Source organism: Leptosomus discolor, chromosome 4 (genome assembly GCF_034619465.1).
Source record: "Leptosomus discolor isolate bLepDis1 chromosome 4, bLepDis1.hap2, whole genome shotgun sequence".
NCBI lineage: Eukaryota > Metazoa > Chordata > Aves > Leptosomiformes > Leptosomidae > Leptosomus > Leptosomus discolor.
This window is the reverse complement of record NC_141394.1, coordinates 18,464,068-18,485,157: the sequence shown is the minus strand read 5'-3', so window position 1 is coordinate 18,485,157 and position 21,090 is coordinate 18,464,068. Positions and strand designations below refer to the sequence as shown.

The 21,090-nt window shown below is 38.2% G+C and overlaps 1 protein-coding gene across 3 annotated transcripts in view; it reads left to right on the top strand.

Annotated features, from left to right (window-relative positions):
- Positions 1–21,090, top strand: part of GAB1 (GRB2 associated binding protein 1) — a 100,957-nt gene that overhangs the window by 44,074 nt on the left and 35,793 nt on the right. For all 3 annotated transcript variants that reach the window (XM_086464151.1, XM_086464150.1, XM_086464149.1), the window contains exon 2: positions 15,444–15,738. In XM_086464151.1, the coding sequence (XP_086320277.1) occupies positions 15,444–15,738 (295 nt within the window). The remainder of the gene's footprint in view (positions 1–15,443; positions 15,739–21,090) is intronic.

Below are 21,090 nucleotides of genomic sequence, written 5' to 3'. Positions count from 1 at the left end.
TTGAAGTTTGGTATGTTGTTATAGTGGCATATCTTTTTTTTTTTAACGTCTGTACGTAAAATTAAATTAAATCACTTGTGTGTCTTACTGGGTCCATATAGATGGTGTTGTGATACATGTTTTTAAGAGTTGGAAAATTTTGTATAAGGTATTAAATCTTGTTTCTGACTTCATGCCTCTTGCTGTTGCCCCAAAGCTCTTACCATTTTAAGGATCAGAAAATGATCATCTTTAGAAATGAATACACTTTTTCAGTGTCATTATGATACAGATATTGAAAAGTAATCAATGTTATAGCAAATCTGGCAGTCGTTATTACTTATAAATAGCTCCAGAAAGAAAAGGGTTAAGTTACAAGTTGAGACAAAGTACCTGCTGAGGTAGGTTGTTTTGTCCCTTTGAGGTTACCAGCTATTAAAAATATTTTCAAACTGGTATGTGTGTACCTTATAATTCTGTTAGATGACAAACAAAATGTAGAAAAACATGTTTTCCCCTTTCGACAGTCACATTGTTCCTGAAGTGCTGGCAGTAGTAAGAGCTTCCAGTCAGTAAACAAAGTAGATGCCACTTAGATGTATAGAGAGCCAATAAATAAAGTAACAAGGTGTCCAGTTTTAGAGTTCCTTTGCTGCCTGTAAGTTAAAAATTAAACATTTTTATAGTAAGTGAAACTATCTATGAAACTCTTACAAAATAGTGTAAAAAGCAGTTGGATAATTCAGTGCTTGCTTTTCATGTCAGAGAGCTTAAAAATGTGAAGTGCTTTGCAAGCCAGATAAGGTAAAGGGACTGTAACATTTGAATCTGCTCAAAACTACAAAATAAATAATAAAAATCGGTTGGCATTTAAGTTGTTGTAGCAGTGTTGGTGGTTTAATGATAGATTTTTGGTTTTGTTTAATCTGTTTTTAATATTTTTCTGTATTCTGTGATGTGATCCGATACAAATGAAGAAATGAACAATCTCACTGTACTGAGCAAACAGCAGGCTAATTGTTCACTTCTTATCTACTGCACAGAGGAGGAGGGGAATAGTTTGTGATGGGGTCAGAAATTCTAGGCAATTTTTGTTTTCCATGATTCCCTTAGTTACTCATCAGAAGGATGCTGTTATTAAAAAGAACGACAACAGACCTCCAAAAGGATAAATGCATCTAAGAAGAGATCCTTCTTAGCACTAAAAGGTGGAGGTGAATGGTGGTATTTAAAATGTCTTGAGTTTCTGGGCATTTCCTAGATTACAAAGGTGATCTTAAAGAGCCTTTTGCCTCATCTTGTTCTTTATCCGAAGAAATGCCTGGCATGAGAATTGCATTTTCAGTGCATTTAATGTTGAAATTATGCCATTTAAAATGCCATTTAAATTATTTATCCTTAGATGATACCAAAGATGTTTGTATTCATCATCTGTCCAGATGCACAAAGTATGACTTTTCTTATCATACTTAGATGAAGCCTTAGATGTGGGATGCTTTTAACTGAACTAAATGTGAAACACTGGCCATTTGGCAAACTAAATGCCCTTTGTCTATTAGGTGGTGAGATGTAGGGAGCTGTTCAGCTGGGAGCTGCAGCACAGCTGTGGTAGCTGGCCTTGGAAATTAGGGCTGAGAAACAAGTTCCTTCTTTCATAATACAGCTAAGACATTCTTATTTTTCTGTGTTTACTTTTTGTCATATGATACTTAGAGCAAAAGAGTATTAGTCAAAATGACGAGAGCTGTGAACTAAGATTTCTCTCAGCAATAGCTGAAGGAAATGCTTCATTTTAAGAGAGAACAACATAAAGCTTCCTATCTTTTCACTTACTTAAACTTAGGCATACAAACTTCATTCAAGGTGAGTCTGGGAAGAAGCACAATTGTATCTGCCACCTTCTAGTTCTTTTGTTTACTTCCCCCCCCCCAATATGCTAACTCCTTAATTTATTTTTTTTTTTAAATGAAGGCTTCATGGACCCTGGGGGTTGGCCATTAATTTCAGGCCATTGTGTGAATGCTAACTACTTAAAAATAGTCATGGATCAAACCTTGCTTCCTTTCAGGGTTTATCAGTTGGAAGCATCTTCTTTTTATCCTATGTGTAAGCAGAGACCTCTCTGAATTGATGATTTGATCTGTATAATGGAAAATCTAGGCAGGATATCCTTTCTCTGTTATTCATTGGTGTGATGGCATCAGGTTGTGTCTTAAAATGGGGGAAGGGAAAAGGAGGATCCTATTAGCACACAAAGTGGTTTCAAGGGACTCTTAAACTGCAGGCTTGCAGAGGACCTCTTATTTACTCTCCTTGTTGAACCATTTTGCTTCAAGCTACTATTATAATGTGTGTTGTAAGTGGTGGCTTCTGCTGCTATGCTCAAAAGCGTTCTCATGTGCAATATGGATGTTGTATATTTGGAAGTTGTTGTGGATACCGTGCTGAAATATATCATGAGGGGCTTCTGTGTAGTTTATTTTGAGCACTTGCAGACCTTCATGAAATACTGCATTGACAAGCTAGATCCAGTCTTATCCTGCAGAAATGCAGTGCCTGAGCTTCCCCTGCCAAGCAAAGAATATTTCTAGTGTAATTTCATGATTAAAATCCCTCTAAAGACAAGCAGCACCTCATGTGCAATGGAGGTACAGGGAATGCTTGATAAAATGTGTGCATGGGGTAGCAAACATACTCAGCATTATGTTGGAACATTATTATGACCTTGCGTTTCATAATGCTTGTAGCTATTCCCCTGTGTATGCTCCCAGTCTGAAGTTTTGCTTGGCGTTTATAAGGCAGAGGACACTACCAGCTTATGCGATTGTGGAAGAACCTTTGATTTAGTCATCTTGTGTTCAGGATAAGTAGTCTGTAAAAATGATACTGACTCTTTATTCCTCGCCTCCCCTCCTGATTTTCCTTTTCCAGAAAATACAGTGTGGCTCTTGGAGAGGGACTTGCCTCTTATGTGAGTTAGCTCATTCTGCTCTTACCATCGTGACCTGTATGTGTTGTGATGTGACCGCAAAGGAGGAATCTGAGGGCTTTGGGGAGGGGTGACAGAGACAGGACATGATTGTGAGTTTGCAAAATAATAATCAGCTCATACTTGGGCTGTAAGATGAAACACATTAAAACTAATAAAAAGAAATGTTTTAATTGCCTATCTGGACTTTGGAATCTGTAATCCTCCAGTGTTCATGCCAAGATGGTAGTACAATTTAAAGCATGTGAATTTTTTACTGGTCATGAAGATATCTCTGCAGTCATTGCTTGGGCTTTTATGTGAGGAGAAGATAAAGATCACAGAATTGTGGGGGTTGGAAGGAATCTCTGGAGATCATCTAGTCCAACCCGCCTGCTAAAGCAGGTTCATCTACAGCAGGTTGCACAGGATCACATCCAGGCAGGTTTTGAATATCTCTGGAGAAGGAGACTCCACAGCCTCTCTGGGCAGCCTGTTCCAGTGCTCTGCTACCCTCAAAGTAAAGATGATTTTCCTCATGTTCAGGTGGAACTTCCTGTGCTCCAGCTTGTGCTGGTTGCCCCTTTCCCTGTCACTGGGCACCACTGAAAAGAGCCTGGCCCCATCCTCTTGACTCCCACCCTGTAGATATTTATCAGCATTGAGAAGGTCCCCTCTCAGTCTTCTCCAGGCTAAAGAGCCCCAGGTCTCTCAGCCATTCTTCGTAACAGAGATGCTCCAGTCCCATAATCATTTTCATGACCCTCCGCTGGACCCTCTCCAGTAGCTCCCTGTCCCTCTTGAACTGAGAACCCCAGAACTGGAGACAGTGCTCCAGATGTGGCCTTACCAGAACAGAGTAGAGTGGGAGGAAAACCTCCCTCAACCTGCTGGCCACTCTCTTGTTAATGCACCCCAGGATACCATTGGCCTTCTTGGCCACAAGGGCACATGGCTGGCTCATGGTTCCTTCCTTCTACACCACCACAAAGTTTACCTTAGCTACTTAGAATTAGCAAAGGTCCTTTCCGTATTAGGGAATTGTACTATGACTTCCCATCGCCATACTTTTTTATAGCTGTTTAAATGGATTGCTGGTTACATTTCTTACCAGAGTGTCATGTTATTCTATGGGACATAGAGTTTATACCTATTATTGATCTAAAAGCTGAGATTAATAAAAATTTTTGAAAGAATAGACATAAAGCTCTAAGAAACTTCAACTGCTATTGTTTACACTGTAGGAAAATTAAGTTCATTGTATGTAACAGCCTGATGACTATGACTTAAATTCAGAATCTCAACATATGCAAGAATTGGTACCTCTGTGCCCTTAATAGTGTGTTTTGCAGGTTTTAGCGTTATTGGACCTAGGATCTCTAACAAATATTGTAAGTCTATGTAGATAACACGTTTTAAGCAACTGTTGAAAAACCAAAGCAAGGCAAGTTTTTTCAAATCTTAAGCCCACCCCTCACATATTAAATCATTTGAAATCTTACAATTGCTGTTATTTTCAGTCCATTGTGTCTGCTTCCTGTCGGTCAAAGGTTATGAGGATAGGGTGGTGTAGCATGAGGTGGGAAGCTGGCAGGAAAAAGAAAGCTTTGCTTGTTTTGGGGTAGACACAACTACAGAAATGGCCAGGACATTGCTTAAATTTTCTGAAGACTTGAAGAGGTAAACTGGAAAAAAACCTGTTCTTGATCTTGTTTACTTTTCTGCTTTGTAACTTAGGCATATAGAGAATGAATTGGAGTAAGTAAACAGGGGCTTCCTTAAAGAATGTTATCTTTTTGCTGGAAAAATCTTTTTTATTCAAAAAGAGGTGTAGCTTTTGTTTTGATTTACAAATTGACTTGGTAAATTCTGTTTCTTAAGCATGAGCCTAAACCTCTACCTGTTCGTTCATTTGTATCACTAACTCAAAAAAGGAAAAAAAAAAAAAGTTTTATGCCATGAAGTGCAAGGACAAGCTCTGTGATGTATCGCTTCAGTATGCTACAGGCATACATGGGCATGTGTAGGTGCGTTATTACAGCCCTCTAAAACACTTAGTTTATCTTAATATTTGTATCGTTGTTCAAGAACAACCTGTGATTTCTTGGCTGTTAAAACACTAGTGCGAGTACTTCAGTTTTGTCAACAGGGAGGCTTGCAGCGAGTTGCCGTGAGCAGATGCCGGCTGAGCGGGGCTTGGTCCTGGTGCTCAGGTTCCTCTGGCGGCGCAGCGCAGCTGTTGTGGTAAGCAGTTGTGGCAACACTATTGGAAGGATTTGGTTTCAGAACAAATCTAGATTCAGAAGATTTCTCTGGGGTGGGGAGAAAAAAGATAAATTAATTGGTTGTGGTGGATAAAATCTACAAAGCTGTTGATCCTGATAATATATGGCATGAGAGTACTGTTACAGTCTAGGAAGCAGTAGAAAGCTTTATGTGAGTTGATGAGAGCAAGAGGAGTGTTTTGTAAGCTAATAGAAATAATTATACTGAAGTATCTTAATTTTCAAGTATGCTGGTACGTAGTTAAATTTACCATTGGTATGTGATGTAGCTGGTTTTTAAGTTTCCATTTTGTTACTACCAGTGGGTTATTTGAATCTAAAAGTATCTTGTTTGTAGTGTTGGGAAAAACAATACTTTTGGTATAATAGAAACTCAATTTAGTTAGCATAGTAAAAGCAAATTATGTATCATAATGTCTTGTGAAGAATTTTGACTTTGTGCTTCTTTATTTTGAAATTAATTTTTCTCTGGAGTTCTTTAGGTCAATTCTGTTCAGAAAAAACTCTGCTGAGCCTAGTTGGTAAATATTGTCAGTCATGTAAAGCAAGAATGTATATATTGGACACAATGTTGACTTTTACTTTACCTTAGCTTTTACTTTTCTTAGCAGTTCTTCCTCAGTTTATGCATATTGCAGATCTGATGATTTGTAATGGAAAAGCTGATAATTTTGGTCTTAAAATGTAAACACTGGGTATGCCCTTCCTAATTCTTCCCCTTTCCTAGAATAAGGAATTCTTTGCAATGCTTTACGGTATTTAAAAAGTACTGTGTTTATTCTCCCTTTAATACCTTGGCAGAACAATAGGTTTCCTTTAGCTTTCCCTTTACTGTGCCTGAGTAAAGCAGTTTGAATAAGTGTCAGTCTTTTCATTGCTGTAATAGCAGCTGACTCATTTACAAAAGAGGCTCCTGCTTTGGTCTGCAGATACTTGATTTGCAAAAATGTCAGCTAGTGTACAGCCTTGCTCTCACAAGGAATGGATAAGGATGGAGTGTCAACATGTCCTGAGTTTAATTTGTAGGGATTATTTAAAACATTGTCTGGAATTTCCTTTGCAAACTTTTCCATGTGTCTTAATGGATGTGTAGGAGCTTCTTTCATATTGCATACAACTAGTAGCTTAAACCAGGCTAGTTAGTTGAGAGGCAATTTGTAGAAATTATGGGTTATCTTTGTACCAACTTCCTTAATTCATTGCTAAATGCTCCTTAAATCATCATTCCCTATTGAAGTTGGAGAAGCTGCTGCTTCTGTAGCTCAAATCCCCTTTCTTTTATGGGGAGTACAGAACACAGAGTTAAAACCTATGACTATTTTGTGGAAGAGATGATGTGCAGAATAGCTGGCCTCTGTCGTCTGTAGAAGTCTCTATTTTGTATGCAGCATGAGCATGCTTGAGTGATCCAAACATGAAGAAGTGAAGTATGTGTTGTGTTTGTTGAAACTGCAGTGTCCTTTAAAGGATCCAAATTAGCATCAGGAATTGCATGTTTTTACACAGTTCTAGTGTTTTGCTTTTCATTCTATATAAGCCTTTCACAGATGATGTAGCTAGATACCCACACAGGCAAGTAAGGGTGGGAAAAAAAGGAAATGAAAAAAGGAAAATTGTAAATCTGTGCAAAATACCATAAAAAAACACTGGGCTTGTGATCTGGAAGAATGGGGATTTTTCGCAACTTGTTACAAACACCGCTTCAAAAGTACTGTCCTCCTAGGAAATGAGAAATGAATAGAGAAAAATACAGCCATTAGTAGGAATGCAGCTGTTGATATCAATGGACTGTAGGCTTGACCTTTCAGCTTTGGATTTATTATGTCTTTATAAATCCTAAATTTTTCAGGTTCTGTGCACTGCTCTCATGCAACTTGTTACAACATACACCCATGAGCTTACGATAGTGGAACTAGAGTCAAACAGCATGGCTGGTGTCTTTTCTGTTTGTCTTGTTAAGGGGGTCTTGTCAGCACTGAAGTAAACCTTGTGATCAATAATGTACAGAAACTTTAGGGGGGAAAAAAAAAAAGAGCAGAACCTACCCTGAATGAATGTTTTGCTTTTTTAAATTAAGACTTGTGGAGGGAAGTGACTTCTAATTAAGAACTGATGAAAAGACTGAAGCAACTTTAAAAACAACCCAAAACCAACCAACCAACCAAACCCGATCTCCCACCCCAAAAAAAAAACAACCCAAAACAAAAAACGACCCCAAAAAACAACAAACCTTTGTCTGATGAATACACAAAACCATTAATTTTAAAATAAATCCATCTGATGCAAAGCGAAATTGTAATTTGGTTGGGTGATTGTAAGTACTATCACAGAGGCTGATCTTTAGGAAGAATCTGAAGGAAGGTGATATCATGCCCTTGCTTATTGATTCAGGGAGTCTTCAGAAGTTAAGAAAGATGAGAGATGCGGGAGAGAAGAAAAAATGAACCAAATCTAGTATCAGTGGTAGAGCAAAGCGATAGGAGGTGACTTGCAAGAGGGAGGGAGTCAAGTAAGTTCATTGACTTTTCTAAGAAGAAAAAGCCTAAAAATAGAAAAGCGTCTCAAAACTGCAATAAAGCCATTTTGGAGAACTTTAAAATAGAAGATGATGTGATCAGAATGAGAGAAGGGAGGTTGTCCCAGCAGTATTATTTTGGATAGGACATGGGAAAGACTAGAGAGGGAGGTGATCAGAGCATGCTTATGATCAGAGAGGAAAAGATCAAATTTAGGAAAGACTGAGAAACAGGGCAGCAGACCAAAGACCATGTAGATGTGTGAGTAAGGGACCTGCAACACATACACTTCTCCTTATGCTGTGACAAGCGTCATGGCATGACAAGCGTTATGTTGTCATTGCTGACAAAGCAGTGAGAGGAGATGGCAAAGCTAATATCTGCGATAGGGAAGATGTTGCTGGCAAGACTGTTAGGGAGTTAGGTCTTAGCAGGGTGGGTGCTGTGAAGTAGGACAACTGGAAGTGATAAGGTGAGTTTGCAAGTGATCAGAAATGACAGAATATTTATAGGTACAAGAAGTGAGTAAGATGATGGAGGGATGATCTGGTCACTGGTCCTAGCTTGGAGACAGTGAAATAATGTCCTGGCTTTGCTGCAGATCTGCGTTATTGCTCTGTATAGCTCTCTGAATCGGTTCTTTGGTGAAGAGACGATGATAATTCTCTGATGTGCAGGACTATGGTAGAGAGAAACTTGTGCTTGCCATTAGAAAGTTTTTGACATGCTGCAGAAAAGTAAGTGTTTATTAAAGAGACTGATGCTACCAGTCATAGTAACGATCAGTGCAGTGTGAATTTGACAATACAGACCTGGCTGCACAATTACACTGGGAATACACATAAGGCTTTAAAATTAAAAAGAAGGCAAAACCCCCTTTTTGAAATGGAAAGGACTATGAAAATATTCAGTTAGTTTTAGATTCACAAAATAAAGCAGCAGTTAGTGCTACATTGTCTGAATTGTGTTTTGCACCTTTTTTGACACTTTAATTAATAGGGTAATGCTGGGAGACTAAGTCCCATGCTGAAACATCAGTTACGAAACAGTGCTCGCAGTAAACCTGTGTTGGAAGTATTGTTCTGCTGTATTTTCAGTGTTTTCTTTTGTTTATTTAACAAGCTAAAGTTAGAATCGGCAGCACAAGACTAGAAAATGGTGACAATAGTTTGAAAACAGGAAATTTTGGCCTTGTGTGTATTCGGAACAGATGATCAGGATGATGGCCAGGAGAGTGGAAACTTCCACTGAGACTGTTTTTTCCTTATTTTGCTCAGTGAGAAAAGATGGTGCTTCCTGGAAAACAAGTCTTAAGTATTTAAAGAAGGTCATAATGTATTCAGTATTTTCCTCGTATTGCATTTGTTTATTTTGCAGCAATCTGTTTACACTTCTTAGTATTTAACGCTACTAAAAGTAGAATGTTTGGATTATTGTCAAATCTTGGAAATGCAGTTTCTGCTGTTAGAATTAAGACACTAAACATGCATTTTTTTGTGCTAGCTTTAGTTGTTCTGTCTTACATTTAAAAAAAAAAAAAACCAACAAAAAACAAACAAACAAAAAAAACCCAAAACAAAACAAAAAAACCCCAACAAACCAAAAAACCCAAAGGAACCAGAAATGGCAACATTTTTAGGGAAGAGAAGGGCAGGCAGTTGCCAGTAGATGTTATAACAGTGGTTTTCAGAAGTAACTAGTAATTGCATATTCTTCAGTTCTGGTGCTCATGATAAGTATGGACTTTAAAAAAAAATAAAATATTTAAAAGATTTCCAGAAAATGCTTTCTGAAAAACATCCCTTAATTTATTTTCCTGTAGAAATATGCAAGTGTTAATTTCTCAGGGAAAATACCAGCCGAAATTTTGAGATTTCACCATATTGGAGTGAGTTCTGCAAGCTGGAAGAGTAGCAAGTGGAAAAAGTAAAGTTCTGTGCTTGGAGTACCGTTACCTAATGTGACCTCTTTTGGCTACTTCCCGGCAGTCCTCTGAAATACGTGCCTTGTGGGATGAAGCTGAGCAGTGACAGTTGTTGCTGGTCTATGCCTACCACAAGCAGGATTTAAAAAAGAAGCATAGTGTGAAGGAACACTTATTTTTATTTCACTGGAGCTCCTAGTGGGATGCAGAGCACAGGTCTAATGCACGAGTCAGTAAAGCTGTGCCAGAGGTGTGTTTGTCTTCTGCAATAAACAGAACACCTGAACACTAGAAATGTGGAGGCAAAAAGGAGAAGAAATACTGGACTTCTGTTTGTGATCCTTCTTCCTGTTGTCAGACATGTAGCAATTTCCCTATTGTTTAACATTTGCACTGGGAAAAAAGGAAGAGGGATAGATGAAATAGATGGGAGCAAAAAGCAAAAGAAAGTTAAATCTTGATGCCAGCAGACAAGCGAAAAGACCTCAACTGTAGGTTCAGGACTTAAATGTCCAGAAGAGTGCGCTGAAATGACCTTGGGCTGTCTTTCCTGACCCACTGACCCACTCCCCACCCCCCCCCCCCCCCGCCCCCAACTTCTCTCTGGCTTGTGCTCTGCATGTCTTCTACTGTATAAGTTCTTTTAGAGCAAGGAAAAGTTTCGTCTTGTGTTTGTAAAACGTCAGGTGTTCTTTTGGATCCTTCCCTGTGCCCCTGGGTAAGTCACATCTTTCTTCCAGGTTTCTTGATTTCTCTAGGAAAGGAGGATGCCAAATACTGCCCTTTTAAAGTACTCTCTGTGGAGTACTGAGATGAAAACCTAAGCACTAATGTCTGCACACTTGAGAGATGAGAAGGAAGTTCTGAGATTTGTAATTTTATTCCCGGGTCTACTGGTCATACATGGAGGAAAGATTTATTAGTGGTATTACTGAAGCAGGGTGTAAGTGATACCTTCTTTGGCTTAGCCAGTGCTCAACAGTTTTGGAGGTTTGTGGGTTTTTTTGACTGGATGCTACCCAGGAGAAAAAAGGTGGTAAATGTGCTAGAAGAGGAAAATCAGCATGTTGTGAGGATTATGGGTAATAATACTTAGCAAACCAAAGGACAGTTGACCAGTTTATCGGTAAGCAGAGTTACTTGACCACATGAAAGCAAATGCTGTAAAAAAAGTTGACCAGAAAAAGTTGTCTTCGATTTAACGCTTCTAAGCTTTTGTTTAAACGTTTCATGTGATTATTTTGGCCTCTTGAGCAACAGCTTGAGGGGATCCAAATGGAAGGTTAAATCCTTTTTAAAATATAAATGTAAATTATCTACTCTTTCCTGCCCCTTCCTCCTTCCTTTCCATCTCCATTTACACATACATCCCTTATTTCCTACATCTTTGAACTACAGCCAGCAGCTGAATGAGGTACATCTCGAATATATATGAGGGAGGATGGGGTGGGGGAGGAATCCAGAAATGTAAAGATTAAGTGAGGTGTAGCTACAACTTCTTCAACAGATATACTTCCTGTAAGAAGATTATATTGTAAATCCTGTGTACTGCATAGAAGTTCAATTACAGTCTTTCAAAAAAAAAAAAAAAAAGGCAAACCCCAATACTGCTAAATGATCTTTTCTGCCAATTTTTTACCTCATTCACTGGCTTTTAAATCAGCATATATGTGAGTGGAAAAACTAATAGTAGAAATTTCATGGGTTTGCTTTGTAACCTACTCAAAATGCTTTGTGAAAAATACAGAACTCCACTGTGTGAAAAATACAGAATTCCACTGTTGCTTTGATCATTTGATGCTCTGTGGGTGAGCAGCTTGTCACATTTTGGACTACCTCAAAAACAAGCAAACAAGCTTGTTTCTATAGTTATGATGGTCTCATGATACAATGGTCTCATGATGCAAACAGCACAATGTTTGGCAAGAATGGTGATGTCCTATGTTGGGCCAGCTGATATGCTTTGCAGCTCAGAGGAGAAAACAAGCTGAGAGGCACACAAGGCCTTTCTTAGTCTGAAACAAAAGCAGCAAACCTCGTTAAACCTTGTTTTGGAATAACTTACAAAGCCTACGCAGGCTTTTGGTGAACTTGATTCCCGTGGTGTTTGCTACATTACACTTTTAAAGGGAACAATTTTACTTCTGAATTAGGTTTTTGATTTGCATGCAGTGTTCTGTAACTAGGTGTGAGTGTATTTATAAAGTATATTTTTAAAACCTTATTTACATTAATAACATGTTTTTTATATATGAAAAAAATTTTTCATTTAAAAAAACCTCACCTTGTCTCCATTTCCTCAAATATCTTTCCAGAATTATATGATACTGGTATTAGGACAAGATGTTTAAATCCCATACTAGCTGTTTTTTTTGACATGTCAAAAGTTGACTTTTAGCACAGAAAACCAGTGTTTGGTAATGTATGGCTGGTAACATCAGTAACGTGACAGATAATTAGTACCTGTAATTTTCCTGTGATTTAAACCAGTTGCATATTTTTTGTGATTATGAGAAATAGTCTGCAACATGCTCTGTAAAAGAAAATGCAAAATTTTCAAACAAGTGTCCAAAGGGGTAAAAAAAAAATAAAATAAATAAATAAAATTGTGTAAATATGTATTTTCACATGCGTGTGCTCTCTTTTAGAGATTTCTTTTTGGAAAGCCATTACTGAAGAAGTTCCCTTCCTTACACATGCAGCACAGTATTATGTACTTCAGTGAGGCAGTATACAGCTTTTGTTACAATGACAAATACTGAAATGTTAAAAATAGATCAAGCTTTAAGAATCCCAGATATTTTCAAATAACAAAGAGTGATTTATGTGGGCTCATTCTGCACTTTGACAAAATATAGAGGCGCTTTTGTACTATGATTAGCAAGGGTGCTGATGTCAGTTCGCTTGTCTAGCTTTAAGCTTTATTCTGCTGCTAAATTGTGCTTTGTACTGTAATCCAGAGAACCTTTGTATCTGCCTTATTAGTGTGTAGTTTATGGAATTGCTTTTGTTTTTGAATATAATCTGTGCCAGTTTCAGTGAGTGTGACTCATTATATGACTGAAATAAATGTTCACATATGCACTATGTGAAAACTCTTCAGAAATAGTAGCAGGTGCTGGTAGGCCAAATTCAATGTTTTAAGTATTTTATAGTTGCTATTTTGTAGCCTGAAGGGCTGAATGCAAATTTTGTTTAGCTGGTTGATTTTCTGAATTTTTAGGAGTCCTATTTACTCATCAGTGCTCAACAGAGATTGTCAGGATTGCTAAGGATCTTTCATTCCTTAACACAGTACTAGAAATAAACTTATAGAAGAGGTATGCTTGCTTGATACAGTTGACTTTTGTTTGTTTCTTACACAGATTGTGAGAAAAAATGCATTGTGCTTCTCAATATCTATAATCTCTTTCCTCCTGACTCAAGCTTTGAAAATTTCATCTGAATGACTGAAGACTGAGGTTAAAGATAAAGCTAGTTTTTGAAGCAACAGTGTTTTGCAGTTTGGTTCGTAATAGTTATCTGTGATCGACCTTGTCTGGAGAGACAGCCTCCGATACTGAAGTTTCCTGTTATCCCAGTATCTAAGTTGTCACTTGATTTGGAAACAGGAAACTAAACAAACTTTGCCAGTGATTTTGAGTCACTGTTAGACAGTGCTTATCAGCTGTGCTACTAGAAGATGCTCACAATTGAAATGTAAATTCGAAGGGGTTTCATCTGTTACATTCTCTGCTTCTGTGTTTTGCTGTTCACCCAGTTAAATTTACTGCTTCTGTGCAAATAGTTGCTTGAGACCTTGATGTGATTCACACAGTTCAGCATTTAAAGGCAGATGCTGTATTTACAACTACAATAAATATACTTGTTTTATAAAGTATAAAAGTTATCTTAAAATCAGATAACTTTTAGAGACTTGGTAGTTGGGGAATGGATCAGAAGCCTTTATTAAGCTGTCTGGCATTTTTCCCTTTCTTCTCTTTTCTGTATTATCTTTTCATAATAGCTTCCTAAGCTTGATACCCCAAAAAGGCGTGCCCACTTGACAATGAGGGTTTTGTGAGTCTGTAGTGCAAAGCCGACAGTGCTAGTTCAGAGCTGGAAGATGGCAGTGCAGTTCTTGCTCTTTGTCCATAATGTCCTCCCTCCACTAGTTTGTTTGAAGGTAGGAGCTACGTAAAAATGAAATGGAAACACTCTTGTGCCCCATGAAAATGGGTCTAAATCTTTTCCTAACACATATTAAGAAACCCTTGTTTTCAAAGCTGCGTCCCAGTGTGTAAAGGACGTCGCACGTCTTGGCTTCTTCTGGGACCATTCTTGCTGATTTCATTCCTTTCCTTGGTTAGCATGCAGCCAGGGCTGGCCAAAAGGAGGACTCATTCACCTGTTCTGTTTTATTTTATTTCTTCTGTTGTTTTTTTGTCCTTCCAGAGGACTTCCTGGTGACCTTGTTTGAATATCCTAAAGAAGTATTAAATGGGGTGCCTTGGGGCATGACATAAGACTGCGGTGTAATGCGCAGTGGCTTGGCTACTGCATTGACTTGCCTTGATCTCCAGCTTTTCTGAAAAGCATAAAAACAAATGGACAAAACGGTGATGGCTCCTCACTGTATCCAGGCTCTACTTTCAGATTTTGAACTGTGGATTCGGTACAGCTCTTCCTGTGGGCAATGGTAGTACATCTAGTTTCTTCTACTGTGCCCATTGTCCTGGCATTTGTGCATATAAGGAAGCTTATAGCATAGAATGCTGTATTGCTGGTAGAGCTGAGGAACAAAATGCAGCTAAGTGGGGCAATAAAGGTGCTGTTGGTAACACCAGGACAGTTCTATGCAAACTTTGATTTCGTAGTTTGAGTTAGCATCTTTGGCAAGAATTATGCCAGGTGATGGAGGCTCGTGAAAATGAAAGGCAGCTGGGAATTAGTTGGAAGATGAGATGTTTTAGTTGTGCTTTTCTCCCAGACCAGCTCCTTTCTCTCTGCAGTGGCAGGAAGGCTGGTATAGCAAGCACGGCATCAGATGGTGAAATGTATTTCTTCTGTGGACATACCTTCTGCAGGGACTGTTTTTATGTGGTGAAACTATAGTGTTTGGTCATTCTCTCCATCTCCATCTCTCTAATGGTTTCCAAAATAATAATGTAGCTCTTCTGTAAGAAGTACTGTTGTAGAAATATTATGAGGTTCTGAGTGCAGAGTTCTAACATCGAGGCGAGCATACAATGTAAGTGTTGTCTGTTCTTTAAATGCACATTGTTATCGTTAAGTATTAGTGAAAAATTCAAGAGTTAAAATGCCTCAGCCTGAAGAAGCAGATATGGGAAACAAGATGCTGTGGAGCATTTAAAGATGTATTTTATTTTGTCTTCTCCGTGCCTACTTCTGCTTCCTTCAGAGGTTTTTTGGTATGATTTTTTTTTTCCTCTCTCCTGATCCCCCTCCCCATTTTTTCTTCATTGGATTCATCCTTTCTCATTTCATAAACAGCGATTTAATTATATGTCCCCTTCTTAAAAGCAAAGCTCAAATACAGAAGGAATAAACTTCAAAATAAAAATTCATTAATCCTGTAGTCCAGTGCTGTAACGATATGCAAATAGATTGTGTTAAATGTAGGTTGCTGGTGTGTAATCTCAGAATTATAATTGAACTACTTATTATTACTCAGTTCAACCCAGGTTGAAACCATGCACAAATAGTAACAGTCTTAAAGTATGATTTCTTTCATCTAATTTTTCTCCCTTTTTTCTTTCTCCAATTTTCAGGCATGGAAGAGGAGATGGTTTGTGCTTCGCAGCGGCCGTTTAACGGGGGATCCAGATGTATTGGAGTACTACAAAAATGACCATGCCAAGAAGCCTATCCGCATTATTGACTTAAACTTGTGTCAACAAGTGGATGCTGGATTAACATTCAACAAAAAAGAGTTTGAAAACAGTTATATTTTTGATATCAACACTATAGACAGAGTTTTCTATTTGGTAGCAGACAGTGAAGAGGAGATGAATAAGTGGGTTCGATGTATCTGTGATATCTGTGGGTTCAACCCTACAGATGAGGGTAAGTTCTGTTGGCTTTTCTGAGAAAGTGCAATGCCTACATGTGAAAAGAATGTTTCAAAGATCAGATGACTATCTTTAGCTGGCATGTGTTTTAAAGCTTGTATGAATGGCTATGAAACTTCCTCACTACTCTGAAAAAAAAGTAATCAGAATATAGGGAGATATTAAGAATTTGTTACAAATTAAGCATGCGATAGAACTTGGATAATGCTTTTCTGTTTTGCATGATGTTAGGTCTTGAGAGTATAGGAAAAATCTTTAAAATCATGCAAAACAGAAGATCATCATAATCATCAAAGGAATCCCATTTGGTATAAAAACGTATGGTTATGCAAGCAGGAATGAGTGTAAAATATCAGATTTCTAATATTACCATTTCTCCATCTGCTTTGCAAGTTGGAAAAAAAAATCCACCCCCCACCGACTGAAACAAAGAAAAATAACTTGTAGTTCTCCACTATCCAGCTCTAATCCTACCAAAATAGACATTGTATGAAAGCAGCTTGTAGGAAACAGGATGGTGTGTTTAATTCCTCCAAATACCTTGTATTGAATCCATCCTTATTTATTTACTTATTATTCCTGCATTCCTTGTGGAGATTAGTGGGTTGCATGACTTGCTGTAGCTCTGTGCGCGGTCCCAAGAAAAGATTAAATAGGAATGGTAAGAGGGTTATAAATAAGGCATGCCTGACTGAATGGACCAGAAGTAAATCCCTGATTTTTAAAGGATTGTGGATTGAGGGAGGTGGGGAAAACAGGCCTTGCATCTCTTCTACTCCAGCAAAATCTTTAAAAATGACTGGAAAATATTGTTGCTTTCTGAAGAAGGAGCCTTTTCTTTCTCCATATTGCAGTTTTGTACTAAAACTTTGTCACGAAAACATGTATGAATTACCACTCTAATAGCAAATTCAGTGAAGGGTACTTGTTTTGACAGTTCCAGCCTGTTTTTATGACATCCTGAACATAACCGAGACCACCCACAGCATGTTTCTAAGAGTGATTGCCATGTGATTCAGTATTCAGTCTGCCAGGCATCCGTTACGTACGGGAGAGAGGTAGGCAGGTGGTTGCTTTGCAGTGGATAATACACTAGTGCACCAGTGCAGCACGGGCGGGAGGTGCTCAGAAATCGTTCGTACTGGGGACAAACAAGGAATCTGGGAAGTAAAGAGGAAATGTGTTTACCTGGCAGCTCTTGCATATGTGAGAGCACAAAGGAGCATGTTGCCACTGAATGGAACGGAGAGGCCGTGAAGCCTTCCCTTGCTGAGAGCAGGTGTATTGCTAATACTTAACTTTCTGTTGAACTGAAGATGAAACGTGCTATGAATGTGGAGACAATTAACTATGCCCTCACTGGTTGTTTGGACCAGCAGTGGGTTTTGCTTCAGTCAGTTGTATCAGTAACATCCCCATTATACTCTGACTGCATGTTTCATCTTTGACGTTTTAGATTTGTCTGAATTATTCCACACCTTTACTTTACATAACTGAGAGTTGACATTACTCTCTGTTTTATGGGTTTAGTAATGTCTTGCAATGTGTGTGGAGGAAGAATTAAAAAAGGAAAATGGGAAAATTAGTTGCTGCGTGTCTGTTTATTGCCAAGTTCTTATTTTTACAAGGTAAATCTTCCTATTAATGGAAGAGCAAGTCATAAATGTACTTTATAAAATCTGTATTAACCTACAGTTTATTTTGAGAAGTTAGAGTAGGTGAAGTTCACTGCAGACAATAAAAAAAGCACTATTATTTTAGTATGGAACTAAACAAAAAAAGATTTTATGGGTCATAACCAACTTTCCCTTTAGCCTATGGAAGCAGAAGGTGGTTTTCTTTTGAAGCTGCACAAAATGTCTCTTGCCAGACTGGTTAAGGGCCTTGTTATGAGAAGACTATCATTGGCATCCTTTGCTTGATCAAGGACTGAGGGCATTACTGGTCTATTGTACCTGCTGGTGTTTGTTTGGAAGCCCGGTCTAATTGCCTCTTTGGATTTACAAGGAAAAAAAAAAATGAGATAGTGATGGTTAGTGCTATTAAAAAACAAATATGGAGTTGTTGTTTTGGTGTTGGGAGGAATGGAGGAGAAAGAGTTAATCATAACTGTGGAGAGACCAAGAGAATAAAGATCGCTTCAGACTAGCTCTGAGCTGGTCCTTCCGTACTTAGTGAAGACTCAGAAGTTCCTGTGACATGAAGTTTCTGTTTTCTTTTATTGCTTTTCTTAAAAATGAGTATTCACTGTAATTTCTAAATATCTAATGTCTTGTTGTGACCTTCCAATTAGAATTGGATTTATGCACATGAAATCTGTTCGTTCTAGAGATCTGCAATGTTACATTTGTGTTTGGACTGAGTAGATAATTATATTCTTTAGTTATATTTGCAAGCCATTGAGTCTCTAGCTTTCTGATTGCATCATCGTATAGTGTAATCTGTAATGATTACATTACAATTACATTATATGGCTTTTTATAGGGGCTTTCTTTTAAGGAAGGGTTTACAGTGATTTAGGTCCTTTAAATTTACAGGAAGATGGAAACATGAAGGAATTTTTTTAAGCTAAATAATTCTACTTTTTAAAAGAAATTTCTGGGTACTTTTTATGTTTTCTTCAGCTAATGCTTCTTTTCAAATGGAAGCTGTAAAATGCTTGTTTATGTAGCATCTTTCTTTTAAAATGCATGTGCAAAGATGGGGGGAGCTATAAATGACTATGGGTTTCAGGTTTACCACTGAGTTTCATACTGCACTTTTAATATTCATATTTTCTCTGTAAGGTCATAATATAATAGGTCATTTAGAAGTTAAAATGTAACTGTAAACAAAAATGTGTTGCCAGTGTTTTGTGTGCTTTGAACTCCAGTAAGAAATGTTCTGGGATGGAGAGACTACATGGACATGGGAAATTACTATTCTCCTCTGCCTGGTGCTGTGGAGACCTCAGCCAAAATACTGTGGCCTGAGCTTCCAAAATGATGACGATAAATGTTTAAAAATGGTGGAAATAAAGGAAATTGATTTTTTAAAGTGATCAATGAGGAGAAAAATTGAAGGATTTGTTTTTCCTGAGACGAAAATACTGAGGGAAGAGCCGACTTCCAAAGTATAAAAAGCTATGATAAGCGGGACATGGATCAGTTGTTATCTGAAGTGAGAAGTAATTTGTTTCTCTTTCAGTGAGCGATGTAATGATAAAGAAAAACCTTCTAAGGATATTTATGCACAGGCTGTGAAAGCCCTTCCCTGGAATTCCGTAGACATCTGTGATGGATGTTTTATACGTGATCCAGCTCCATGTTTCTGTAATTTAGTGAATTGCGTGCTTGGCAGAGTAAGGGAAGGAGGAAGTAATCTTACTATATGCAAACATGTTACTTGCATGTATTCATTTGAATAAAGATAGCAATAACAAAGTAAACCAGAAGAAATAACAAAGTAAAGCAGAAGAAAAAGGAGGGAAGTACAAGATGTTGAAATCTACAATTACATTTACACAAATAATTACATGTGTTAAAGAAAGTTTGTGTTATCATAAGGACCATGCTTTGAAAGAGCTACAGATTGCTTCACACACAACACTTTCCAGGTTTGCAGTATTTCTGTTCAGGCAGCTGCTATCTGGTGTATGCCTCTTATGCCTTCTGCATTTTGAACAGTAAAAATATTTTCAGATAAGCATTTTTGTAAATGGTGTTCTGATAATACATGCGCTGCAGGTTGATTGTAGCCTGGGTTGCAGTATCAGTGACTGGCAAGATGAACATAACTCTGCCTTCCGATTCTGACTCCTGTGTCCCCTCTGCAGCATGATCAGGCGTCACTGCTGCTGTGCTGTGTGGGAGGTCTCCGTATCGGATGAGCATACCCTGTGCTGCCTGTAACACAAGCGTGGAACAGAAAACAGGCTTTGCCACTAAGAACTTAGTATCTGCAATAAGAGACATCAACATAGGAGCCAGAGGTGTGGGAAGAAGTGAAAGCAAATAAGGTGGTTTTGACCATTGTGACAGATAAGTGGTCTTAGTGTTAGACTTAGCTGTTGGACTGTTGTTGAACTCTGGGGGTTTTGAGAAGAAATTTTCCGGGGTTATTTGATAAATAAATAGTGGACATTAGAGGTGTTCAGGGTGCCGTTCCTGCGTGAAGGGTCAGGCTGTAATAAACAGAAAATGCTCTCCTTTGGCAGCTTTAACAAGTGGATGATAGAGGCTGGCACACTTGGCGAATCAAAATCACCATCTCAATAACATACGATGAATATTAGAGACTTTGGTCATGAAAGGGCTCAAAAGTGAGGAGAAATAGCATGAACTTTTAGAGGAAGGAAGGGAGGCTCTGAAGGAGCGTAAAGAGAAATACAATGACAGAGTAGTAAGCTTAAAAGTCTGTACAACGGAGTTGCACCATAGAGATGATGTACTTAATGATGAGATTTTTTTGTATCTCTTGGATATGATTAACTAGACAGAAAGTCAGCTCAAATATGACATGCCAGGAGGATGATGGACTGGTGGCCTGGATTGCAGTAAAGAACGATGTGAAAGGATTGAGTTAAGCAATAGGTGAGAGACCTTCTGGATAAAGATTGTGGGTCTGTTGTCTTAGAAGTGAGGCAGTAGGTTTAGAGGGAATAGTGGCACAAGAGCATCTCTTTTTCTGGAGGCTTTTTTGGTTACTTGCTTTGAGGAAGTAAAGTGGGGGTTAATGGCCACTAAGATGTACAAATGTGATTTTTTTTTTTTTTTTTTTTTTTTCTTTTGAGGGTGGAATTGCTAAGGGGAAGGTGAGGATAGACTGTGAAGAAGGCTATCCGAGTTGCAAGATTTCATGTGGCAAAATTGCAGAGGAATAATAAAATTGGAAGAAGCAGAACCACAGAAGGAGCTGAGATTTGGCATAGCAGGTTTGGTAGAGGTAGTAGCTCTAGAGGTGGTGGTTAAAGAGCTGAGTAAAGGAAGGCAAAGCTGAGATAATTGTTGCCTGTTATCCAAAGCAGAAATAGAAGACAGCAGAGAAAACTAAGATGTCTTTGACTTCAGATGATGTTGTTAAAGGATGGGTGGCTAAGTGAGATGATGATGGATAGAGCACAAAGTCTGCAACAGCAGGTCTTCCCTTACAAGTATGCGAGGAAAAAATACATCTATTAAAAATATATAATTTACTATCAGGAGTGCAGTCAGAATCTTAATCTTAAACTGCCAGCTGCATGTGACAAAAATTCATATAGAAGGTGCTTCTACTCTTCCTTAATGAAAAATAAACTGAATCTAATATGCCTAGATAATTAACTTAGTTTTCCCTGGTTCCTGCTGGACACCTTTTCTGGCATTAACAT